This window comes from Camelus bactrianus, chromosome 32 (assembly GCF_048773025.1).
Source record: "Camelus bactrianus isolate YW-2024 breed Bactrian camel chromosome 32, ASM4877302v1, whole genome shotgun sequence".
In the NCBI taxonomy this organism is placed as follows: domain Eukaryota; kingdom Metazoa; phylum Chordata; class Mammalia; order Artiodactyla; family Camelidae; genus Camelus; species Camelus bactrianus.
In genome coordinates this window covers 9,164,290-9,189,991 of record NC_133570.1, presented here as the reverse complement: position 1 = coordinate 9,189,991, position 25,702 = coordinate 9,164,290, and the positions used below count along the sequence as shown (strand labels likewise).

General features: G+C 52.3%; 1 protein-coding gene across 6 annotated transcripts; it reads left to right on the top strand.

Annotated features, from left to right (window-relative positions):
* The first annotated feature begins 25 nt into the window (after positions 1-25).
* Positions 26-21,792, top strand: CABP1 (calcium binding protein 1). Of its 6 annotated transcripts, XM_074356025.1 has the most exons (7): positions 1,123-7,988; positions 12,589-12,765; positions 15,559-15,589; positions 15,798-15,941; positions 17,689-17,798; positions 18,043-18,190; positions 21,341-21,792. In XM_074356025.1, the coding sequence occupies exons 1-7, from the start codon at positions 7,944-7,946 to the stop codon at positions 21,364-21,366; spliced, it is 681 nt and encodes a 226-aa protein (XP_074212126.1). In that variant the 5' UTR covers positions 1,123-7,943; the 3' UTR covers positions 21,367-21,792. The 6 variants fall into 6 exon arrangements, 5 of the variants coding, with proteins under 5 accessions (XP_074212124.1, XP_074212125.1, XP_074212123.1 ...); XM_074356023.1 differs by lacking the exons at positions 1,123-7,988; positions 12,589-12,765 and adding an exon at positions 26-744 and having other exon boundaries at positions 19,577-21,792; XM_074356024.1 differs by lacking the exons at positions 1,123-7,988; positions 12,589-12,765 and adding an exon at positions 42-744.
* Positions 21,793-25,702: the final 3,910 nt, after the last annotated feature.

Genomic DNA, 25,702 nt, shown 5'->3' with positions numbered 1-25,702 from the left:
GGGTGGGCTCTTCGGGGACAGCCGGCGGCCCCCCCAGATCCGCACCGCCAGCCGCCGGGGAGCTCGGGGCTCCGGGCGTAGAAGCTGCGCTGTCACATGGGCGGCGGCGACGGGGCCGCATTTAAGCGGCCGGGGGACGGCGCCCGCCTCCAGCGCGTCCTCGGGCTCGGCTCCCGCCGGGCGCCCCGCTCTCTGCCCGCCGGGGGCCCCGCGCCGCGCCGCACCGCGCCGCCCCCGCCGGGCCATGCGAGCGCGGGCCCCGCCGCGATGAGCTCGCACATCGCCAAAAGCGAGTCCAAGACGTCGCTGCTGAAGGCGGCGGCGGCGAGCGGGGGCAGCCGGGCTCCCCGCCACGGCCCTGCCCGGGAGCCAGTGCTGCCCAGCCGCCGGCTGCCCGGCCCCTGTCCGGGCACGCCGCCGCCGTCCGGGGACCCCAGTTCGCGAAGGCCCCTGTGCCGGCCGGCGCCGCGAGAGGAGGGCGCGCGGGGGAGCCGGCGCGGGCTCCCCCAGGCGCACTGCAGGCCCCGGGAGGCGCCGCCGGCCGCGGCGTCCCGACCTTCGCCGCCGTCGCCGCTGCCGCCGGCCCGCGGGCGGGATGGGGAGGAACGGGGGCTGTCCCCGGCGCTCGGCCTCCGGGGCTCGCTGCGAGCCCCGGGTCGCGGGGACTCGGCTCCAGCCGCCGCGTCCGAGGCAGACCCGTTCCTCCACCAGCTGCGCCCCATGCTCAGCTCCGCCTTCGGCCAGGTAAGGGCCGCGCCTCCCGCCCGCTCCCGGAGAGGCGCTCGGGACCCTGCCGCGGCTGCGCGCCCACAGCCCTCCTCCCGCTGCCCGCGGCCCCCGGGGTCGTGCTCCTCTGGTCCTTCGGCAGCCCGGCGCCCCGGCCCGCGCTCCTCCTCCCCCGTGCCTGATTCAGCACCCTGTGCGCTGTCCACGCTCCGGGCCTCTTCTGGGCGGGCACCACCTCCTAGCCTCCCTCCATGGGCCAGTATGGGCCAGCCCTGGAAGGGAGCGACCTCCACAAACCGCCAGAAGATTCGCAAGGGTCAAGGAGGGGTGCTCCGAGCAGGTGGCGCCAAACCCACTCCTCTGGCCTCCGGCCAAGACGGCCAGTGAGCGATCCCAAGAGAGCAATGGGTTTGGAGTCTAGGGGTCAAGAGTGGAGACCTCGGGGTACACGGCCTTACCTGGGGATGAGGAACCCTAGCCATTTCCTGTGTTGGTCCTAAAGACCTGGGGAAAGTTAGGCGAGCTAAAAATATGAGAAAAGAGAAGTAATGTCTGGACAGACCTGGAGGGCTATGTGGAGCTGTGGTTCAACCTGGAACTTCGGGATGTTTGAAGGAGCTTGTCACTCCAGGGATGATGTTAGGATGGCAGTGGGCAGCTGTTGAGTTGTAGGACGTGCAATAACACCCAGAGACCCCCTAGCCTGAGTTGGTGTACATTCTAGGGTCAGAAAGTTCACTAAGGGTTCGCTAGTGGCTCGTTTTGTTTCCTTTCTCTCAAGAGCCGCAGGCAGCTGAGTAGCTGCCCTTTAAAAATAGCCCCATGGTGTGTAATCCAGGTCTACAGTTTGGGGATGTGCTGCTGGGGAGAGAGGCTCAGCAGAAAGGAACCTGTGAACTTCTGAGCAAAGCTAGGATTTCCTCTAGTTCTGAGTCCATAATTAAGTCAAGCTCTTTGGCACAGCATGGAGACGGTTCTGCGGCAGCTGAGGAGGGATGTAATGCAGAGGTCTGATCAGAGTGTTTGCGTGATGTGTGGGAAAAGAGGGGGGGCCTGTGTGTTTCTGTGCTAGGATGTAGCGTAAAGAAGCCGTTTCAGGCTCCTGGCTTGCCATGCTGGATCAGAACTCCAAGGAGGCCGTGTGTGTTTTGCTTCAGATCTGCACGTTCCTTTTCAAAATACTACGCCGCAGCAGCTGATGCCTGTGGAGGTCTGACATGAAGGCAGCTGCACGTAGACTCGGGTTGCACGGGGCAGCTGTGGTGGTGTGATGGGGCAGCGGTGTGGCTTTGTTCCTGCGGGGAGCCCTCGTTAGCCGAGTTCACTGGAAACAGTTCTCCAGAGTCGAGATTTGGATGCAGAGCTGTGAGAGTTAGTGCGGTGATGTGCTGAGGGACTTCACTGCAGTGGCTTCTGTATTAGTGAGGGGGTGTCGGGTGTCAGGGCAGGAGTGGTCTGTGAAGTCAGTGGGTTTGGGTTGCACAAGGGATACTGTGTTGTTGAGTTGGTGACAGCTATTCGTCTGCTTAGCAAATATTTTTTGGTTGCCTACTTTGCCCGGGCATTTGCTGGGCACTACAGAGATGAAAGTGAACAGGGTAGCCAGGGTTCTGGCTACTTTGGAGCCTTCGGTCTAGCCATTTGGAAGGGTACAATCACACACTTTCTCGTTATTGAGTTGGCTGGTGATCTGACTTGGTTGCTGGAAAAAGAGCCCGTTCTCTCTAGTCTTGCAGAATTTGCCTGCCTGGGCCCTTGGTGAGTTCAGGGCATTTCAGCTCATGTGCTTCCTCCTTCTACCTTCTCAGTCATGAAATAAAGGCTGTTCTCCAGCCTCATGTTCTGAAATGTCACCAGGGTCACCTGATTCAGGAAGACCTAGAAGGTCCCATCAAATATTTACTCCCTCTGGACGCTCTTGCCTCTGGAGCAGCACACTTTCTCTGTAAAGCTTGGTGCGCGCGGTTTGGGCTTCCCGCTGACAGCTCGAAGGCATCTGCTCCAACCACAGTAACGACAACCAAACCCGGCCTGGGACTTCTGTGTCAGAGTCTCCAGGCTCCTCTGAGAATTAATCTTTCCATTCCTTCTCTTTGCATGGAGATTTCTGTCCTTAGAGACAGGGTTAAGACCAAGAGAAGGGAAATGAGGTTCTGAATATAGAAACCTCCAGATAGGATCTGCTTAGGGCAAAATATAGCCCTGGGGAAGTGTATTTTTCTTGTCTCCCAAGTTCCTTTTTTTTTTTTTTTTTAACCTTCGGTAAATCATTTAATCTCAGTAAGCCTGTGTTTCTTTATCTGCAAAATAGAATCATAGTATTTCAGTGGGTTGGGGGAAATTCAATGGGATATAGAGATATGTATAGAAACTAGCCCTGTGAGTGGCCCAGAGCAAGGGTCCATGGATGTTAGTTATTATTACTGTTGTTGTTATTGTTCGTTAACCACCAAGGGCTGTGTCAGGACTTCTTTCCATTCATAATAGAGTCAGGGAGGGCCAGAGGCTGAAGTGACATTGAGGGTACCAAGAGATACTCCTGCGTGAGGGAGACAGGAGTTAGGATTCTTCCAGTGACCTCACAGAGCAACCTTACTGCCTGCAGGGAGATGGTGTGGTTTCGAGGCTACAGCAGGGAATGGTGGCTTGGAAGAGAATGAAGCTGCAGGTTCCAGTCCCAGCAATGTCACTTCCTATTGCTGTCACCTCAGGTCTGCTATTTCCTCTCTCTGGTCGGGTTTCTTCATCCAGAAATGAGATTGACAAAATATACCTTGCAGAGCTATTATGAGGGTTATACAGGATTAAGGATGTCAAATGGCCTGGCTCCGAGTAAGTGCTATAAAAAGGTTCAGCCTTCATTAATGTTATTATTATTATTATTAATAGATTAATTGTCAGAATGAGGGCCTATGTAAGATGCTTTGAAAGCTATTTCTGAGCCAAGTGAGGAAGGCCACTAAAGGACGATGCTAAATGACACAGGACCTCCCCTAGTACCCTCTTTGTGGCCAGCTAAGGTCAAGCCACTCAGCTGCCTAGAGAGAAGATGTGGTATCAGAAATTAAATCAGAATAGGCATGACTTGGGGGCAACTCTTGGAAGACCCTTTTAAGAACAGTCTTCCCATTCCTTATCCCAAGTTTGGGAAGAAACACCTCTTGGAGAGGAGGCAAATGTGAATAAAACCCATAGCTCCACCCCATCCTTTCCCTTTCTCTAGCTATAGAGACATCTGTTCTGATTTGAGTAGGCTAGCCCAGTTCCCAAACTGCTTTGCACATAAGGGAATTCAAGGTATGTAATACATGAAAAACTGAATGACTGGTTATGTCCAGTCTTTGGACTTCAGAGTTTCTTAGTTCCTGTAGTTTAGATGAGAGAGGGAGACCACAATGGTTTTCCTCCTAGCAGCTAGAATGAGGGCTTGGATATGTTACTCATCCTGCCAGCCAAGGCGCTCCCTACTGCTCTCTGAGAGGGCTGGGAGCCCCTGTGGCTTTTCTCTGGGGCCTGGGGAAGGGGAAGAGAAGGTCAGTTTGTGGTTAACATCAGTCACAGGTGATAGGAGTGACTTCGTATCAGTTTGTAGGTTTAGTGGAAGCGACACTGGTACTTGAGACCTCTGTCCAGAGCCCAGTAAGCGATGGACCAAGTGTCATCTCATTACCTTATCTTCATAGCAACCTGTGAAAGTTAGCATTATGCTCTCCTATTTTAGAGATGAGGAAACAGGCTCAGGAGAGGGGAAGTGGCTTGTTCAAAGGTCATGGAGGAAGTAAATGGCAGGACTGTGATGTGGTGTGTCTCTCTCCAACCAACCTGCCAGGGTCACGCCATGTCGGCTGGTGGAAAGCCACATATGTGTGTTTCCTATTTGTCAGAAGCATCCACAAAGCACCTCTCAGGTTACGACCCAGCTTTCCCAGAATGCCTTAACACTGGGCCACCATCCAAGTTCAAATGCTGGCGAGAGGACTGGTCAGGGCCCAAAGCCAGCCTCCCCCCTAATCAGGAATCATCAGCAACGGGTTTATCCTTCTCATCCCTCTGATCCTATTATCCCATTCCAGAACTCTAAGTGTGGCTTCTGGAGGCCTGGGGGCTGCTACCGCAGTGCATAGGGTTGGGGAGGTAGGGCCATGCGATGTGCTTTGCTCCTTAGGGAAGCCCCCACCATTCAACCCTTCATAAAATTCCTGCTGAAGGTCGGGCCATCTGCCTGCTCAAGGTCAGTATTTACTCTGGTCCCTCAGAACTACCACCACCGTTATCTGACCAACCCAAAATAGCGTAAGCAAGCTCTGGGTTTGAATCCCAAATCCCCTGCTGCCCTTAAGCCTCCAGCTAGTGTCAGCACCCTCTCCCTAAATAAGGGTGGGGTTTCTTCAAAGTGCATGACTTCTCCATAGGGGCCTGGTTTTGCTGTCTCCGGTTTCCAAGAACAGAGGCAAATCCAAGGTCGACAAACGGGTGCTGTGCTCTGAGCTGGCCTGCAGGGGGCGGGAGTCACCAGGGCTGACCCAGTGGGTGTGCCCTGCTGTGTGAAAGGAGGCTCCTGCCAGGGCCTTTAAGACCAAGGCCAGGCAGAGGAAGGAGCATCTTCTGGGTGCTCGGCACTGTACCAGGCCTTTAGAGTGCATTATCTCATTAACCCCTCACAAGAGTCCCATGAGGGAAGGGTTATTCGAGTACACATTTTATAAATAAAGAAACTGAGGCTCAGAAAGCTGAACAAGTCCTCGAGGTCACGTAGTTGGTAGGCAGCAGGACAAGATTTGAACCCAAGTCTGTCAAATTCTGCGCTTAAGCTCTTTACCTCTATATCAGTGCTTCCCAACACTGGCTGCAGGTTAGAATTACCTGCACTATTAAACAACACCAATACCCAGGGCTCACCTACACCTACTCCGTCAGCATCCCCGCGGATTCTGGTCTGCAGCCAGCACTGAGGACCTCTGCTTTACACCGTGCTGCCTTTTCGTGTATTCACCCATTTAGTTAATATGCACTGGGTTTGTACCTGGAGCCTAACTCATCTCCCCTCTGGGGTCCATGGTGGGTTCTAGCTTTTCAAAAGAGTTTGCAGATGATCAATGTTCTAGATTTCATCTACAAGTCTTTCCTGATCCCCTCAGACCAAGTCAGATCCCTCTGTCTCATATTTTCAGAGTTTTTGTGTTTTTGTCCTTCATAGCATTTCCCTGAAATATAATTAAGTACGTTGTTAGCTCTTTAATATCTCCTGCCCTCCTGTTAGAATATAAGCTCCCTGAAAGCAAGGACCGTGTTTATCTTGTTCCCACAATGTCCCCGGAGCCAAGCATGTGGAACAAGTGAAACTTCTTTCTTCCATTTTAATAATTACTTACCAAGTACCTGTTATGTGCCACGCACTTTTCCTACGGACACCTTATAACCAAGTGTGGAAACAGAACTCAGAAGCTGGCAGAGCCAGGACTCAACTCCAGGCTTCCAGAGCCTTCCCATTCATCTGAGTCCATTGCTCTTCCCCTGACCCTGCCTTGCCGCTCTGGTCTCTGGTTCCGAGGAACAGGTCTTTGAAGAAAGCATTTTGGTTACCTATTAGCTCCTCCCATGCCAGCCTTCAACAGCGTCTTCCCCTCTTTTCCTGCCCTGGAGTTGTCAGCAACCCTCCCCCAGCCCCCTCCTCCTGTCCTCAGGGGGTGCCCCTCCCTCTCCTTATCTCCCTCCGGAGGTTTGACTGTTGAATGACTCCCCTGATTAAACTATTCCATTGTCGTCAGCAGTCCCGTCACAAGAGCTATCCAGGGACTTCCTTCCCCAGCCCTTTGGGAGCGGGCCTGTGGCACCTGGGCAGCGCCCCCACCCATCTTCCCTCGGGGGGGTTCTGACTAGTCCCCAGAAACTGGACTGAAAGTCCCTCTGAGAGGAGCCTCTCTGAACTGAAACTTACAAACGGTGCCTGTAAAGGTTTTTGCATCCTGAGAAGAGTTCAGCCTCCCAGCCTAACTCTGGTGCCCCCTACTGGGAGAAGCTGGGTGCAGGGAAACGGGGACACTTCCTCTTCTGGCTCCCCTGGCTCGGGCTGTAGGTCTCGAAGGTGACAAGTGAGGCTTTCGATGAATTCCCATCAAAGCTGGAGCCTGGAGAGACCAGGAATTGTCAGTTACCTAAAAAGTTCTACCCGTGAGACCTTGAAGACCGGTTTGCAAAGGGTGGCCTCTCTGCTCTGCACCCCGAGGAAGCTGGGGACAGATCCTTGCTCAGGATCAGACAGAGGATTAGAAGGTTCATAACCCTGGCTTGCTCCCGCCTGCTGTGCCAGCACTGCCTCCATCAGGACCCGCTCAGGGCTGGCTCTCAATTTCCCTTGGGTGGGAGAGACAGCACACTGTGAAGGAGCAGAAGGAGCTGCCGTTGGCTCAGCTGTGCGTCCAGCCCTGGAGCCTCATCCCATTTCAATGACGAGGCAAGTGTGAAAAATGGAGTGTGATGGAGAGTCGTCACAAGATCTCCCAGAGCCTCAACTGGAGCTGCCGGCTCTCAATCCAGCTGCAATTACCGGGGGGCAATTAAGATGCGTGTTTGTTCCTGGGTACTTGCATATGCGTGTGTGTGTGTGTGCGTGTGTGCGCGCGCGCATGTGTGTCTATGAATGCACACAGAAGGCTGGAAACTGAGATGCACCCTGGCTTTGGGGGCCCAAAGTAGCCTGCTTCCCCTTCTGGGTCTGCTGGCCTATTTCCCAGCCGCAGCTGCCATTCTGGGCTCCCCTCCCCGAGGCAATCTCCCTGCAGATTTGACAGCGGGAGAGGAGGGGCCGAGGGAAGGGGAGTGAACCGGGGAGCGGACTCAGCTCTAATCTGATGTAGATGATCCGGCTGTCTTCTCCAGCTTGGCTGCCCTCTGCCATCCGCTCTCCAGGCGATTTTCTCTGTGCCTGCACTCTCCCCTCCTGCCTTCATCTCCTTAAGAAAGTGTCCAGAAAGTTAAACCTCCACACACAAACACACACACAATCCACCAAAAAAAAAAAAAAAATCAGGGAGCAGGAGCAGGCAGACGAGTAAGAGAGCACGCGCGCAAGAGAGAGGGCTCAGATCGGTCTTGGAGGAAGAGCGGCGCAGGCAGAGGGAGGCTGGGGTTGGCGGTGACTGGGACTAAGGTCTCTTAGACCCCAGGAGCCTCCTTCATGGACCCGGGGATCCTGAGAGGGGCTGTCTCAGCTTAGGATGGGCAACTGTGTCAAGTCTCCACTGAGAAATCTCTCAAGGAAGGTATGTTTTTTGGAGTTCCCAAGATGGGGTGAGGGGGGCGGTTGGGCATCTTGCCATCTGCCCCAGAGGCTGGGCGTGGAGACAGTGGGCATCTGAAGCTTGCTACCCTTCCCGTGGGTTCTGTCTAGAGCCGCTTCCCTGTTCCTACCTCCAGATTCCCTCCCCTAACAGTTTTCTATGTCCCAGGCTCTGAGCTGAAGTTGGGACTTAGAGTTGCATGGGGAGCTGCGTTTGGGAATTTGCATGAGATTTAGGAAAGAAACCGCTAGCTCCTGGGCTGTAAAGTGAAAAGCCCGGATCCTTAGGATGTGACTGGACAGACCTCAGCTTGGAGCTAGTGGGATCAGAAGAGGGTTTTGACCGTGCTGCTGCTGCGGTTCCATCCCAGCAGTGGGACGGGGGCTGATTCATCTCCTTTGAGGGTCTCTGATCCTCTCTAGTGGTCTGTAAGCCTTCAGAGTTGTGGGTTTTGAAATAGATCCTATTGCTACTGAAAGGAACCAAGGCGGGTGTCCCCTTCTACCCTTGATAATTCTTGAGTCAGGTCGGAGAATTGCAGCTAGGACCAGACCCAGGGTTGTTTCCACTGAGAAATAGGATACAGAGCAAAGGCAGATGTAAGTTGCTCTCTGTAGTAGACGTATTGCTTATACACCAGGATGATATCCTTTTGCAAGAATTCCTTTCGGAAAGCAAATAATCACCTCCAAAGCGTCTTTCCTGCAAGCCTGGGCTTACATCTGAGGGTCTTTCTTGAGGAGGGCTCTGCCTGTATTTCCAGCCCTCTGTAGTCAGAGAAGAAACTCATAGATGTTATTTAAAGGAAGAAGAAATGGTAGGGATGTTTTCCTCCCATTCTTTCATTTTCCAGACAAAGAACTTGATTACCACTCAGGTTAAGTGACTTACCCAAGGTCTCAGATTAGCTGATGGCACCTCTGTCCCCAACCCCATCCTACCTCCTCGGTTAGTTTGACAGCCTCTTGATTTAGGACATTTTGGGCTTTTCTGCTCATCGTCTTCCTCACTTAGCTAAGCTGCTCACATCAAATTCCTCTTAATCTTCACTGTTCCTTGGATCCTTCCGAGGGCTGACTGTTTCGTCTGTGCACACCCCCCCCCCCACCATCATCTGTCATCTTAAAGGAGAGTCTTTTGCATCAGAAGTGGCCTCCACACTGTTGCAGAGAAGCAGAGATGGATCTGAATTAGTCCAGAGGACCGCTTCTCCTGGGTTCTGTCCAGAGCTTAATTAAAGAGGTGTACTCAAGAACAAGAACTGTTCTTCTGTCCCATCCCACCCGTCTTCCCTTACACAGGAGAGCCCCTAAGAGTCAGACTCCTCAGGCCTCCTCTTTCTAGCCATATGACCTTGGCTAAATTACTTGACCTCTCTGGGTCTCAGTTCCCTAGTCCATCAAGTGGAAGTCCTAACATCTACCACCTAAGGTGATCTAAAGGGCTAAACTGCTGTGGACACTGCCTGGAATACAGTACTCAGTAAGTGCTAGTTAGTATTATCATCATAATCATCATTTTTCCACTCTGGGTTTTCTGAGAAGGGGGATGGAGGAAAAAAGGGAAACAGGAGAGGTTTTGAGTCTAGAGACCACAGCACAAGATCATAAAATTTGTTGCATTCAATTTCATGGGGTTTTTTTCATAGTAATAATTGCTTTTTTCCTGAATAGCTACAATATCTTCCATATTGGTTATCTCTTCTGCTCTTTTCTGCCAAGTAGTTCTCTTGGCTATTTTATCGAGAAAGGAGCTAGACTCAGAGATAAGAGCTTTCCTGAGATCCCACAGTCCCCTGGAAGCAAGGCTGGGATGTAAACCTAGTCTGTGTGAATCCAGGGCTGGTATTTTGTTTTTATTTTTGTCTCTAAAAGAGGCTGCCTCTCTCTTTTTCCTGCAGAGAAGGTATTCTCGGAGATGGTGTTCATAGAGTCCCGAATCTGACCTTACAGGTCATCTTAGTCCAAATTCCCACTCCCTGCGGCAATGCCCTCTCCCGCCTCACCAGATACTTCCTCACTCAACTTCTCCTGGAATCCTTTCACTGAGAGGGCACACACTCCTGGCCAGCTTGTGTTGTTAGAAAGCTGTTAGGTCATGAGGCGTGCCGGCCCCTCCTGTTGCCCTGCCACACTCGAGAGATGTCCCCTCAGCGCCAGGAAACACTGTCAGCTGTGGGCTGTTGCCCACTTGGCTTCCTAAGTGGTAGCCGGGATTTGGTCACAGACAGAGAGAGGCAAACTCTTACAGGATCTGAGCAGGGCAGGACCGGCTGTCAGGTACCATCACTGGCCAGGGAAGAACAGCAACCTCCCGGGGCAACTTGGTGCCAGGCAGGGTTATGATCAAGAGATGCAGTGGAAATTCCCCAGTCGTCACTGGTTCATCCTTTGTGGGAGAAAATTTTTCTCTACCCTTCTCACTTCTTTCCTGATTGGCAAATATTCTCCCACTTCCTCTGCAGCCAGAAGTAAATGCCTTCTGGCACCCAGTATCTCTTAAGTTGCATCATCATCATTGTCATCATCGTTTTCATCGTCATTGTCATCACCATGGCAACTCCACGTAGTCTGCTCTTACCACGCTCTAGGCACAATGAAATAGCTCATTTACCTCTCACAGAATCCTGTGACGAGCCTTGATTATCCCCATAGTACAGAGCAGGAAGCCAGAGCACAGAGAGGTGAAGTGGCCTGCCAAAGGTCACACAGCAAGCAAGCAAGCAGCAGAGCCAGAATTTGTCCCCAAGACTGAGTCCAAAGCCAGTTATACTAAAGCTCCTCCCGGAGTTCTGTGCCGCCTGCTGCCTCCTCCTGCTGGGTGCGCTTATCTGAGCCAAGGGAGTGAGAGTCAGCCAGAAACGAAGAAAAGGCTGATTCTCTACACACATCTCCTGGGATTACTTCCTGGGGTTAAGCCACTGTCAATTCCTGGGCTTCCTCTGAGCCACCCTCCCAGTCGGGAAAGTCTCTGTGGTCCTGCCCTTGCTCTAGCCTGGTCCCTGAAGCCTGCATGAGTGTGGCTGAGGCGCTGAACCTCTGCTGGCCATTAAACCAGAGTGGACTCCTGGTCATATCTGACACCCTCAAGTTCTAAGATGACCTGGAGTGACCCTTATGGCACTCTGAACTTGGGCCTTGGACTGAGGTCCTGCACCTCGGGTCTGAGTTGCTGCTTACCCTTTGAGGAACCAGTATATTGTTCCTTCTTCTCTGGAAGAAGCTTAGGAAGTTGGAAGGGAGTCAAGACTGTAGCCCCCAGTGTGGGGCTTTGGGGAGAAGGAGCATGAGAAGACAAGGTGAGATGGGGAAGTGGCTCTGCTTCTCCGCCTGGGAGGGCAGCCTACCCTTTAGATCTTAGGATCTTCTGCTGGACGTGGCCTTCTTTGAGCTGGAGGAACCTGGCAGCCGAGGGTGCAGCCGGATGGATGGGCAGGGTGTGCAGGACCCCAGAGCTCTGAGTTTCCACTGCTCTCTCTTTCCTTGGAAGGTTTGGCTTCAAATCCCCATGTAGGGGGGAGGCATCCAAGCTCAGGGCTGAAGGCAGACTGCCCTGACCTGGATTCCGGGGGGACACTGGGCATCCTGGTTGAGGGGGCTGGGGGGAATAGAATGTTATGTCTGGGCGCTGCTGTGGTCCTAAGGGGACAGTCTGTGGGCAGTGCTGACTTTTTATAGCTGCGTGGGAACCATCAGGGAGGAGGACGGGTTGACCGGGGCCTGGGAGCACAGCTATATTCGGTAAGCAGAGAGGGCCCCTGCCTCAGCCTCTGGAGGTCCTGCGGGCTGGGCCAGGCAGGGAGCCAGGGAGGGCAGGAGGGGCTAGGAGGAGGCTTGCTGGTGGTAGAGAGCGTCCAGGCTCGAGGCCACAAACTGGGTGGAATCTGACCCACAGATGCGCTTTGTTTAGCCACTCGGTGCTTTAAATCAGAAGGTCTGGCAACACCAGGCTGGAGTTATGTAATGCTGTCCCTTCAGAAGGGACACACAGCATCCATTTTGCCCCAGGCCCCACCTCTCACACCTGCCTGCTTCATTTCCATTCGCTATGGCACCTGCGTCTGCAACCTCTGGTCTAGCAGACTAGCTGATCCTGCTCTCTGAGGCCAGCTCTGACAGTCCTCACTGCCTTCCAGTGGGTTCCAGAGGGAGTAGGGTCAAAAGTCAGTGGGGGGCTTAGCCCCAGGAATTGTACGGGGCTGTTGGGAGCATCCTGGGAAAGGACATTATTCCCTGAATGCACAGGAGCCTCCCTCTGCCTGTTTCTCTCTCTGAGCTTCTGCATGCACACGAGCGTGTGGTTCTGTGCACGTGTGTGTGTGTGTGTGTGTGCCCGCACGTGTGCCACACAGTGGGTATCACACCCAGTTCTCCTTGGAGCATCGTTTTGGTCAAGGATCGGCGACTCTATCCGCTGGACCAGTTTGATGCCTGCCCCCATACATCCTGAGGGCTCTCTGCACCCAGCTGTTTGCCTCTCAGAGGTCTTCTCTTGAGAAGGGCCCCTTCTGGGGGCAGGAGGACCCAGCTGGGCAGAGAGGTGATGCTCTGCCTCTTTTGTATTTGCTGGGTGCTGGCTGAAGATGCGCCAGGAGGAGACCAGCTACACGGTGGTACAGATGAGCGAGGAGGGGCTGGCAGCCAGCGGTGAGCTCCCCGGACCACTCCTGATGCTGGCCCAGAACTGTGCCGTCATGCACAACCTGCTGGGCCCGGCCTGCATTTTCCTGCGTAAGGGCTTCGCGGAGAACAGGCAGCCTGTACGTAAGTTGGGCCCGATGGAGCTGTGCTCGACTTGGCTTCACAGGGCATGAGGAGGTGCTGGGAAGAAGAGGGTGCTCTGTGCACAGCAATGCGCATCCCCCAACAGACACACCTCAAACCCTCAGCTTATGAATCTGACCTCCAAACTTTCCTGCTCGTGGCTGCAAAGCACTGGGGAGTCTGTATCCACCAGCCAGAAATAATAGCAGCTAATATTGTTCGGGTTTTTTTTTTTATTCAATTATTATGTGCCAGGCACTGTGGTAAGGGCATTGGTGCATTGCCTCAGAGCAACTCCAAGAGGTAGGTACAATTATCACCTCCATTTTACAGATGAAAAAACTGAGTTGGAGGGGTAACATGCTCAAGGTAATGGCTGGTAGGCAACGGAGGTAGGATTCAGACTTGGGGAGTCTGACTCAAGGGCCTCCTGTGCTCTGAACCACAGTACTGAATACGTGGTACCATCCAGCAGAACTTTCTATGATGATGGAAACATTCTACAATCTTCACTGCCCTGTGTGGCTCTGAGCCCTTGACATGTGGCTAGCGCAACTGAGGAAGTGAGTTATTAATTTTCTTTGATTCCAGTTCAGATTTAAATAGTCACCGGTGGCCAATGCACTGGATGGCCTCCTAGAAGTATCTGAACTGTCATGGAGAGGAGGGGGTTAATGATGATCTTACAGATTCAAACACTGGTAGGTTCTGTTTATTGAATACCACCCGCTGAACGCTTTACAATTCTCGCCTCACAAAGGCAATGTAGGGTGGGTACTGGTATTAACCCATTTTACAGATGAGGAGAGTATGACTCACACAGCTGAACGGATCTGCCCAAGGCCTTATAGCTAGGAAGTCAAGAGGCCAAGTTCTTCTCCCCAGCAGCATAAGTTAGGGAGCGAGGAGTGTGGGGGGCTCCATTCCCACCTGACCCCCTGGATTGGTCCTCATGGTTTCTCTGCCACATTGGTGGGCATCCTCGGCTCCACCACACACCACCCCCTGCTCCGCACTGGGGACTGTATGATTCAGGGACCAGCCAGACCAGCTCTGGCCACAGGCACACTGCCAAGGGGTACCCAGGTTTTCTGCTCCCTGGCTCCAGGTTTACAAGAAGTATAGAGGGGGCTGCAGAGCTGGGTCCTGGAGAAGTGAGGCCTGAGGGGTGGGAAAGGACTTGTCCCTTGTCCCAGCGAGCTTTCTCTGCACGTGCGTGTACACGCATATACACGCTGACACTTTAACTTACTGGGGGTACGGGGCATTGGGTAAAACCTCCTTTTTGGTTACCCAGGATTCCGGGTTGCTAGGAACAGCTAGTGGGTGACAGACTTAGGAAGAGGTAGGTGTTAAAGGCAGTGACCACCCCTGCCCTGGGCATCGTGACAGGCTTTTTAAGTGGAAGTCATTACAATCATCCCACAGAGACACACACCTTCAGGTGAATCCTACCCGCAGCTAGAAGCGTCACCGGCAGGACCTGGCAGCCTGCAGCCTGCTCGTTCCAAGCTCACGTACGCTCTCGGCACAGTCCTGCCATGTATGGCCACTTCTGAGTGCTGGGTCCTTCTTGTGCAGATGTTTGTCCCAAAAGATGTTGCTCAGCCGCCCCTTTCTAGAAGATTCTCAGATTTCCCAGTGCTGGGGGCCCTTGCCCCGGGGGGCCACTTTGGAGCGGGTGAGTGAGCAGCAGCCTCTCCTCCCGCCCTGACCCTGTTGGCTAGAGTGGCCCATGTGCACAGCTGAGATGCCCCACACTCACTGTGGCACACTCCTGTTGTCTGTGTTTTGCAGTCGGTGTGCCCACACCTGGAGTGCTCTTCCTCAGGGCAGGCACACCCTGCCCCATGTTCTACCCGCCCAAAGGCAGGCAGCTGTGACATATGGGGAGGATGAGCCCCGTGGACCAGTTCGGAGCCTGCAAAGCATGTCCAGCTGGGCACCGCATCCATTTCATGTCAGTCTGTCTCCCTCCTGGGCAGACCTGGGGCGACTGGCACCTCACCAGCCGGAGCCTGCCCCCTGCTTCCTCCGGGCCTGCTCTTTGGAGATGTCTCTGCCATCTGTTTGGATGCCTCGCCCCAGGGCTGCCTTGACTCCCCAAGGAGACCTGGGCCCTGCATGAGGCTGGAGACTTGTACTTTGGACCCTAGTGGCCACCACCGCCAGAAGCACTGGCTGCCCCCAGGGTCCTATGCTGTGTCTTGTGACAGGGCGAGGTTTGGGTTGGGGGTCCAATGGGAGAAGGTGGGGCGGTGCCCAGGAAGCAGGGCACAGCCCTCATCCTGCCTCCACACCCTCAGCTCCTCCTCCTCCTCTTCCTCCCTCTCAGTGCCCATCTGGTCCCCGCTTTCTCTCCCCACTGCCCCTCACTTCTCCCATTGCTTTGCAGGCCGCTTCTCCTCTGCTCTTCTTGGTTTCGTCGTGGGGAGGGGGTGCCCTCCTCTTTCTGTCGTGACCTCCTGCTAACCCTGTTTTATTTACAGGCTTTTGCCTCCAGACCAGCTCTGTTCCCTGACACATTCTTGTGTCTGGAATAAGGAGCCGGGGGCGCAGGGGTTCTGTGCCCAGGCTGGATGGGGGTCCTGGGCCCCTGGGCATCTCCTGTGTCTGCAGGAGATGTGGGGCTGCATCTTTTCCCTTCCAGGACGTGGTCCAGGCACGCCTCTGCTGCTGCCCCATCACATCCCCCCAGGGCCCGCTGCCACTCGGACGGCCCACGGCTGGGCATGGTATGACTGCCGGGCCCCTCGCAGCTGCTAATAGGGTATGTTCTTCTGTTTCAGGACAGATCACTGCGGCCGGAGGAGATTGAAGGTAAGGCCAGCCCCTTAGGGGCCATCCAGGAAAGTGAGGGAAGGGAGATGCGTGAGAAGAGAGGCAGAGACACCTGGTACGGAGCTGGGCATCCTCCGCGGGGCCAGGCATTGGAGGAATGCGCCAGTCAGTGGGCCCTCGGGCTGCCTCTGCCCCAGAGGCTCTGAGCACCCCACCCCGCCACGTCCACCTTCATTCTCCTCCCCAGAGCTCCGGGAGGCCTTCAGAGAATTTGACAAGGACAAGGACGGCTACATCAACTGCCGGGACCTGGGCAACTGCATGCGCACCATGGGCTACATGCCCACCGAGATGGAGCTTATCGAGCTGTCCCAGCAGATCAACATGAACCGTGAGTCCCTCCACTGGGCGCCTCCTTCCGCCCCCATCCTCACCCCTGCTCCCCTCTGCCCGGGCCCAAGTTCTGGGCCCACCTCTTCCCAGCTCCATGACCCAGGGCAAACCACTGACCCTCTCTGTGCCTTAGTTTCCTCACCTGTAAAATGAGGGGTGCAATACAGGGAGCAGAGCACTGCGAGTCAATCAGGGGCTATATTTATTTATTTATTTTTCTTGTTTATTTATTTATTTATTTTTTGGCAACAGCTTTATTGAGCTGTAATTCATATACCATTCAATTTATTCGTTTATTTTATTTTTGTGGGTTTTGGGGGAGTAAATGCGGTTTATTTGTATATTTATTTATTTATTATGATTGTTATTTTTTATTTAACGGATGTACTGGGGATCGAGCCCATGACCCCGTGCGTGCTAGGCTCCACCACTGAGCTATACCCTCCCCCTCAATTTACTCATTTAAAGCATACGCTTCAGTGGCTTTTAGTATACTGTTGTGCAACCATCACTGCCACCTATTGTAAAATATTTTCACTGCCTCCCAAGGAAACCCTGTACCACTTTGCCATCGCCCCGAAGTCCCTCCACAGCCCTCAGCAACCACTAATCTACTTTCTGTCTATACAGATTTACCTGTTCTGGAAACTTCTTTCTTTTTTTTAATTGAAGTATAGCTGATTTACAATATTATATTAGTTTCAGGTGTACAACAGAGTGATTCAAAGTTTTTATAGATTATACTCTGTTTAATGTTATTGTAAAATACTGGCTATATTCCCTGTGCTGTACAATATATCCTTGTAGTTTGTTTATTTTATATGTAATATAAAATATAAAATTGTACCTCTTCATCTTGCCTCTCCCTCTCCCCCTCTCCCCCCTGGGAACCACTAGTTTGTTCTCTACATCTGTGAGTCTGTCTCTCTTTAGGGGACCTGTTTAAAACAGCCCAAAACCTGGCAGGCAGTAAGAGCTGAACAGAGGGAGGCTATCATTATTATGTTTCTCTGTCTTTGTGTGGCTTCTCCCAGAAGCAGAGCAGGAGACAAGGGTTTGTGTGCACAGGGTTTACTCCGTAGGGAAGGACAGTGTTGGTAGGGAATAGGGAAGTGAGGGAGCCAAGATGAGGAGCCAGGGAAGGAGGCGCTCAAGCAACTGCCACTGTGGGTGACGGCAGCTAGTTCCGCTGGGAGCGCAGGGAGTTCGTGTAGCAGGCTCGCCCCAGAGTTGTCCCCCCAGCCCTCCCCTCTCCAACTGGGTACTTATCCCCGAAGCTGCCATCAGTCACTGGCTGATAGTGTTGTGAGCAGGCCCCCAGGGGCAGCTCTCCAGTACTTCTAACTACTGAGAGAGCCTGCTGGAAGGTGAGCTCCATGTGCACAGCGAGGGTAAGGCCTGCGGCCCGTGTGTCCGTGACTTCTCTCTCTGCTTTTCTGCACCCGTGTCTCTGTCTCTCCTTCTCTGAAATTTTTTGCCTGTCTCTGTGACCTCATGTCTCTTTCTCCCATCCACTACCCCGATCCACTTCCTGACTTGGCCCCTTAGTCAAGCCCTGGCCACTCCCATGGGCCACTCTGTGACAACACCCCTTCCATGGTCACCTCTCTGTCCTCATTTAGCCTTTGCTTATCCCCTGGACCTGGTGTGGGGCAGGTCAAGGAGGGCTTGGCAGTTCTCTTGGTTGCCTGGTCAGAGACGGACAATGGTTAGATGGATGACCCAGCCCTTTCCTCTGTCCCCAGTGGGTGGCCATGTGGATTTTGATGACTTCGTGGAGTTAATGGGACCTAAACTCCTGGCGGAGACGGCAGATATGATTGGAGTAAAGGAGCTGCGAGATGCTTTCCGAGAGGTGAGTGGTGGGCAGTGGACAGGCAGAGGGTGGGTAGTGTGTTAGAATTCCAGTCCCCAGATGACTACTTGAAAGGAAACTTGAGCTCTGGATCCTAGACCAGGAGAAGCAGCTTGGGTAGAGAAGGGCTCTGGGAAGGGTCTGGGAAAGGCACAGTGATGCTGGAGAAGGGTCTCAACCTTGGGATCTGCTTCTGAAAGTCTCCGTATTGTAGCTGCCTCTCCCTCCATCCTGCCCTCTCTAGTTTGACACCAATGGTGATGGAGAGATAAGCACCAGTGAGTTACGGGAGGCCATGAGGAAACTCCTGGGTCACCAGGTGGGACATCGAGACATAGAGGAAATTATCCGAGATGTGGACCTCAATGGGGATGGACGAGTGGACTTTGAAGGTAGGTGGGTCTTGAGAGTGGAAGAGAAACCAAGGCAGGAGTGGGCATCCATAGAGCACTCCATGTGTGTATCCATCATGCAACCGTCAGTCCACTTCAACTTTCCACCTCCCTGCCCTTCCATCCTGCCACCTCTCTAATCCCCCTTCCATCCCTGAGCTCATCCTTCCATCTATCTTTCTATCTGTTCATCCATCCATCTCTTTATCTGTCCAGGTGCCCATTTATCCACTCATCCATCTCTAAACAATTAACCATAGAACCACTTATATATGCCCTTATCTATCCATCCACGCATCTATTCATTCTTCTACACATTCATCCATGCATCCATCTACCCATGTACTTCTCCCCATCTATCCAAGCATCTGTGCCTCTTGACATTTATTCATACATTTATAAATCTCTACCCATCTGCCTATATTTCTACCTATATGTCCATTGATCTGTCCATCAGTCTGTATAGTGATTTCCCCATCTGTATCCATCTACCCATTTATCCACCCATCCATCTATCCCTGTGTCCATCTGCCCCAGCCATCTCTATCCATCTATCTGTCCACCTACTCTGGCATCCATCCATGTGGGTATTTTCTGAATGCCACATTCCTCAACCTGACACTCAGGCCCCCTGAGATCTGCCCACAGCTCACCTGTCTGGTCACAGTTCCTACCATTCCTTCACTCACACTCCACCTTAAAACCATCTCACAATACTTGTGGTCCATGAACCTGCAAAGCTCTCATTTGAATATACTAGTCTTTGTGTCAGGATGCCTTTTATTCTGTTCTTCACTTGGGCTAAATTCTGTTCATCCTTCAAGACCCAGCAGTGGGACCACTTCCTCCAGCACCGCTTGCTTGATTCCCCACGTTGACTTTCCTCCTTTCTGGGCCTTCACAGCACCTCAGGCTCCCTCTTATTCTTCACACTGGCCCCTAAATACTAGTTATAGCTCTGCTTGACTCTGAACTTTGGGAGAAGAGGAACCCCATTTTCTTTCTCTCTGTAATTCCCACAGAACTCAGTACCTGACAGATAGTGAATGCTCTGTGTTTTAAAAATAATAGTAATCATACTAGTGATCATCTGTTACAGCACACTTATTATCTACCAGTCACTCTACTGAGTAGCTTTACATGTATTGTCTCATTTAATTTTTTTTTTATTGAAGTATAGTTAATTTACCATGTTTCCGGTGTACAGCAAAGTGATTCAGCTATATATATATATTATATATAAATCTATTATTTATCAGATTCTTTGTAGGTTACTACAAACTATTGAATATAGTTCCCTGTGCTGTACAGCTGGCCCTTGTTGGTTATCTATGTGTTAATCTCACACTCCTAATGTAACTCATTTAATTTTCATGATGACTCTAGGGATTGTACCATTACTACCTCGTGTTGCAGATGAGGAAACTGAGGTTCAGAGAAGTAATATCACTTCCTAACTAGTAAGAGGCAGAGCTGGCCTCATAAACCCAAGCCTGGAATTTCAGCCACTACGTACATTACACCGTGCATGACACTGTTCGAGGCCCATGGGATACAGGGCAAAAAACACAGCAAAACATTGTCTCTGCACTCCAGGAAGTTGCATTCTGAGCAGAAGAGCAAGATAAATGTGTGCTAGACCATGGATGTGCCCAGAACACAAAGACTGGGAGGACTTTTCTGGGGAGTAGCTGGTCTTCAAGGTTGAGGGGAGTGTGGCTGGGCTGAGAGAAGGCTCTGCTCCACCAGATCTGAACATTTTGGGCCACCCCGTGTCCAGGTAGGGACCCCCACAGATGACAGCCCTTCCCTGGAAGCCCAGCACCCCCATTCACTCTACCAGCATGTACTGTATGCCCATGGTGTGCCGAGACCTGATCCCTGCCTTGAGGAGCTCAAGACCAGCAAGGAAAACAGAAGCCAATAGTACAGTCCATGCTGTTTGGGGGGAAGTATAGCGGCAGTTGGGTACAGTGGGGGCACCTTTGCCAAGCTGGAGGGGGATTAGGGAAGGCTTCCTGGAGGAGGCTACAAGTAAGTAGGGTCCTAAGAGATGAGTAGGAGCCACCAGGTGAAAAAGGAAGGGGTATTTACCCAAAGGAACTGAAAACCTATGTCCATACAAAAACCTGCAAGCAGATGTCTATAGCAGCTTTACTTATAATTGACAAAACTTGAAAGCAACCAAAATGCCCTTCTGCATGTGAATGGGTAAATAAACTGGTACATCCAGACAGTGGAATATTATTCGGCACTGAAAAGAAACAAGCTAACTAGCCATGAAAAGACATAGGGAAACTTAAATGCATGTTAGTAAGTAAAAGAAGCTAATCTGAAAAGGCTACAAACTGTGTGACTCCAACTTATGACATTCTGGGAAGGGCAAAACTGTGGAGACAGTGAAGAGATCAGTGGTGGTCAGTGGTTAGGGGGAGGGAAGGATGGACAGGCAGAACACAGAGGATTTTGAGGGCAGTAAAACTCTCCTGTGTGATACTATGATAGTGGACACGTGTCGTTACACATTTGTCAAAGCCCATAGAATGTACAGCACCAAGAGTCAGCCTGAATGTCACCGTGAACCTGGAGCGATGATGCCATGTCAACGTAGGTTCCTTGGTTGTAACGAACATCCTGCTCTGGTGGGGGTGTCGATGGTGGAGGAGGCAGGGGGTATATGGGATATCTGTACTTCCTGCTCAGTTTTGCCATGAATCTAAAACTGCTCTAAAAACTAAAGTCTAGTTAAAAGAAAAAAGAAGGGAGAGGGGACAGGTTGCAGGAAAGCTGAGGGGTGAGAGGGAGGGAAGGCGTGCCAGCCGAGATGCTGACAAGGAGATTTGTGTGGTCGCAGCTTAGAGGCTGGGGCTGAGCGGTGAGAGGTGAGGCTGGAGATGTCAGCGGGGGCTGGAACAGGGAGGGCTCTGCGGTCGCACGTTATCCAGTGGGGACCATGAGAGGTTTAAGAAGGGTCAGATATGCAGGTTAGAACACTCCTGCCAGCTGCTGTGTGGGATGGATTGAAGAGGTTGAGTGGATGTGGGGGACCAGCACTGGTAGGGACAGTGACAGTAGAGAGAGGCCACTGATCTGAGAGAGGTTTGGGCCCTGACTGCTGCTTTCTCCCCACCCCGCGCTGTGCCCTCCCAGAGTTTGTCCGGATGATGTCCCGCTGAGGCCACCAGGGCCCCTCCAGGACCGCCAAGCTCCAGCGGCGGGGAGAAGAGGAGCGGAGCCCACCTCAGCCCGCCGTAGCCGCCAGGGGCCCAGGACGGACAGGCGGATGGGGCCTGCCTGCACCCCGGGGAGGTGCCCACCCCGGACCCCCACCCCTCCGCACTGTGAAAGACTCACGACTCCTGCAACTGGAAAGGGGGGGCGCCGGCCGTCCAGGAGGCCGCCGCGCCAAGCCGGCAGAGGTCAGGCCAGGCGCCCAGTGCCATGGACCCGGCCGCTGCTGGCTGGGTGGGCCCGGGAGCCCGCCAGCAGGCCCCACACAGCATGTCCGACCCGGGGCAAAGCCTCTGCCGCCCTCCTTAGCTCTGTGCCCATCCCGGCTCGCCTCAGACCTGTTATCTCAGAACCAATAAAAATATTTCCAAGAGAAAGGCCACCGTGGGGGTCTCTGCTTCTCAGGCCTGGTTAGATGACAGACGCATTGCCCGAGTAACAGCTGCACGCCCAGAACTGGCTGAGCATCCCTGCCTCCAATATGGAGCCCTCATTAGGTCCCCAGCCTCTTCCCGGCTCATCTCAGAAGCTGGTACTTTTCATTGAAAGGGAGACCAGGGAGTAATGTCGCTGGGTACACAGCTTTCCCCAATAGTCGGGTTCTCTAAGGAAAGGAGGCGGGCTACGGCTTGGGTCTGCCTCACTTCCTGCCGCCCTGGGGCTTTCACACTAGTCAGGGAGACAGACATGAAATAATTACATCCATATGTGCTTACAAATTGTGATCCTGCTTTTAAGGGAAAATGCAGGGACCTTCGGTGGGGTAGAATAAGGCCTGGCCTCCTCTGAGGAGGTCAGGACAGGCTTTCCTGAGGAAGTGATGACAGGGTTTCTGCCCTGGAGGAAATCCCAGTGTGAGTTGAGGAGACGGACTGAGAAACAGCTGCCGTCCTCTCTGCTGAGTGGGAAACAGGAGGGGATGGTAGTTAGGCCCTGGGTTTACTTGCTGTGTGACTTGGGGCCAGTCACATCCCCTCTCTGAACCTCAGTTTCCTCATATGCAACAAGGGGACAATAAAGGATACTGAAGTCCACAGTAAACGCTCTCAGGGCATTGCACTGTCCGCCTCCAGGGGCCACTATTCCCATGATGGCCATGGAACTGTGCAACGTGGCATTATTAACCACGACCCATTGTAATCATTGTACTTCATTTCTATAAGTGATGGGCTGAAGTAGCCCAAAGGAGAAGTTTGTGGGTAGAAGTGGCCCAGAATCTTTGACAAGTTTGCGGCCTAATCGGACAGGTATGTGGGATGGACCTGTAGACTCTGAGCCAACGGTTCTCAAACTTGAACTCATTCATCAGAATCACCTGGGGGCAGGGGGACAGTCTAGCTCAGTGGTAGAGTGCGTGCTTAGCATGCACAAGGTTCGGGGTTCAATCCTCAGTCCCTCCATTTAAATAAATAAACAGATAAATCAATAAATAAACCTAATTACCTCTCCTCCACACACTGGGAGATTTATTTGGATTTGTTCAGCCACAGATTTGGGCCCACCCCAGTGATTCTGATTCAGTGTTTGGAGAATTTGCATCTCTAACAAGCTCCCAGGGATACTGATGCCGCCAGGACCTCAATGCTATAAATCCCAGACACGTGGGAGGCAGGTGTAGCTGGGAGAGGCTGTGCGCTAAAGGCTGGAAACGGGAGGTAAGCGGAGAATCCCTTGCCTGTGTGCTGCGGTAGAGGGGGATCCGTGTCCTCAGATCTGGCGGGGACTGGCAGGGAAGGACTGTGGGCCCCCAGCCAGAGGCCTGGGTAATCCTCATGTCCCTGAGGCCAGGGGGCCTGGGAGCTCCAAATTCACTTGAATAATCCAATTCTGAGATTAAGCCCTTGGCTCCGTGCCCAGCCTGCAGCCCTGCTTGCTCCTGTACGTCGCTCTGCTCAGAGACCCCAGACCTGCACTGTTTCTGAAATCCAATGGCCTTGAAGGGCCAGAGGAGCCATCTGTAGGAAGGGGGCTTCTGTGGGCATCTCTCTCAGCTGACAGAATGAGCCACTGGGGGCACCGCAGGGAGAGGGTGGAGTTAGGATGTCAGCTAGGACATTTCTGTCCTCAGTATTGTGGCCTGCTAAAATCATAGACGTGGTGGCTGTGATAAAAGACTTGAGAAGATGCCAGGCTACTTCTTGGAGGAGGCCTCCTGCTCAGGACAAAGGGAGGCCTCTCTAATACTGAAACCAGAACTCCTCCCCTTGGTCACGTCTTATATTTAAGCGTTCCTGATTAGATCATTTATATTTACTTTCATGTGATCATGTATTATTTGATCTCACACTTTCCAAGAACTGAGACTCATTTTCCTAGATGGTCCCTATCTCAGGCAGGAATTCTTTCTGCAAACTGCACCCCCAAATCTTCTCCCCTCCAGGGGCTGGGGGTTGGGGGAAAGTTTGGTGTGTGTCATCTTAGAAAGGCTTTCACTGTTAAGGTCTTTTTTATTTTTTACAATAGTCGTAAGTACTCCTTATTTAATGTACTGCTGGTGATGTGTACATATTGCATTGAAAGAGCAAGATGAGATTTTTGCAAAAGAAAAAAGTCTGTGTTTTGAAACACTCTGGGACTAGGATGTTGGCAGCTAAAGACATTTGGATGTCAGCTCATGGTACAATCTATTGTCCATGCAATGCCTTTTCAGGTTTTTTTTTTGTTTTTAATGAAGTATAGTCGATTACAATGTTGTATTAGCTTCTGGTGTTCGTTGTCTGTAAAGTCTTAAAGTGAGGCTAAATTTGCCTCCTTGTGACCTGTAAAGTCCAAGTCATTGACTCATTCATGTATTCTTTCAATCAGTGTTTATTGAACACCTAGTCTGTGCCAGGGTCCCTGTCTTCCAGAAGCTCAGATTCTAATAGAGAAAACAAATAAGAAATCAGACAAGCCTAATGTAGTAGTACAGATGCTATTTACCCAGTTACTTCTGAAGTTAGCCTGAGAGAAGTGAGGGTACTGATGTGGAAAAAACGTGTTACAGCTCAGTTGTGACAGCAACCTGGATCCGCGGGCGGGAGACCAAGCAGCGCTCAGGTAGTCGCAGAACTCAAGTTTATTACGCCAGCTCGCCTAGGGAAGGTAACCCTTCAAGCTCTTTTTATAGGCTGCCAGTTTTACACTTTGCAACATCATATGCAAATAAAGTATAACAGAAGTTGACCAACCAGGAACAAGCTTTGTAGAAATAGACCAATCAGGAGTGAGCTCCATGCAAATAAAGTACTACACATGGACCAATCAGAAGTGAGAGTAATACCCAATCAGGAGTGAAGAAAATAACCAATCAGAAATGAGCTCAGGGAACCAATAGAATTTTAGGTGTAAGTTAGCAGCTTTAGAGGCAGAAAGTGAGATAGAGCTTCCCGGCCAGGGAACCCGACGGTGCTGGGAGGAGAGCAGCAGCCCTGCCTAGGGGTCCTGCCAGTCTTTTTATGGGGCTTCCCGCCTCAGTACTAAAAGGCACCCGCCCAATCTGGTGGGGTAGGGGTGGGGTGGAAGGGACAGATTTGCTAGGACCTGAAGGATCAGCCGTGCTTAGTCAGAGGAAGTGAGGGGAAGAGGGTTTCTGGTTGAGGGAACAGGAGAAGCAAAGGCCAGGAGGTAAAGGAAAATGTGGCTCTTTTGGGAAACTAAGCAGAAAGGAACTTGCCTGGTGTGCTGGGCTGGAGGGAGGAGCAGAGATGATGCTGGTCAGAGAGGCAAGGCCCGACCACACCGCAGACCTCGGAGGGTGGAGAGGCTCAGGTGGGACTTCTGAGGGGCTGCCTTCTAGTGTGAGCTGGGCCCACGGGCAACAGAAATTTTGGTGACTATAAAAGGCTCACCTTTGGAGACATGAGCAAATCACAGAGCAGATGGAGGCAGCTGAGGGCAGCCAGGGAGCATCTCTATAGGAATGTGGTTGAGAACCTGGGTCTGATCAAAAGTGAAAAACACATTCTGTGTCCTTGATAGAAGAACACACCCCTCGAGGTTTGGCCAAAAGGAGAAAACCCTGAGTCTGACCACGCCTCTGGATCCAGCGGGCAATTGGGAGGACATTTAGAGGACAGAGGACAGAGATTCCATCCATCCTGTGAGTATTCCATCAGTAAAATCCCAGACTGAGAAACTTCACAGGTCAAAGGGCTCAAGTTCTTCAACAGATAGATTACAAGAAAAAGAAAGGGGTGGAGAAGACTTGTAGATTAAAAGAGCCTTGAAAGTTATCACACTTTTAAAAAACTGGGCCTGAGTGAATGACAGTGTCTAGGGACATGCACTTGAGTGAAAAAA

Excerpts from the sequence above, each read along its gene's own strand:
- CABP1 (XM_074356022.1), top strand. The coding sequence starts at position 97 with ATGGGCGGCGGCGACGGGGCCGCATTTAAGCGGCCGGGGGACGGCGCC. Across the intron at positions 15,590-15,797 it reads GCGGCCGGAGGAGATTGAAG|AGCTCCGGGAGGCCTTCAGA; the intron begins GTAAGGCCAGCC and ends TCTCCTCCCCAG. Across the intron at positions 17,799-18,042 it reads TGCGAGATGCTTTCCGAGAG|TTTGACACCAATGGTGATGG; the intron begins GTGAGTGGTGGG and ends TGCCCTCTCTAG.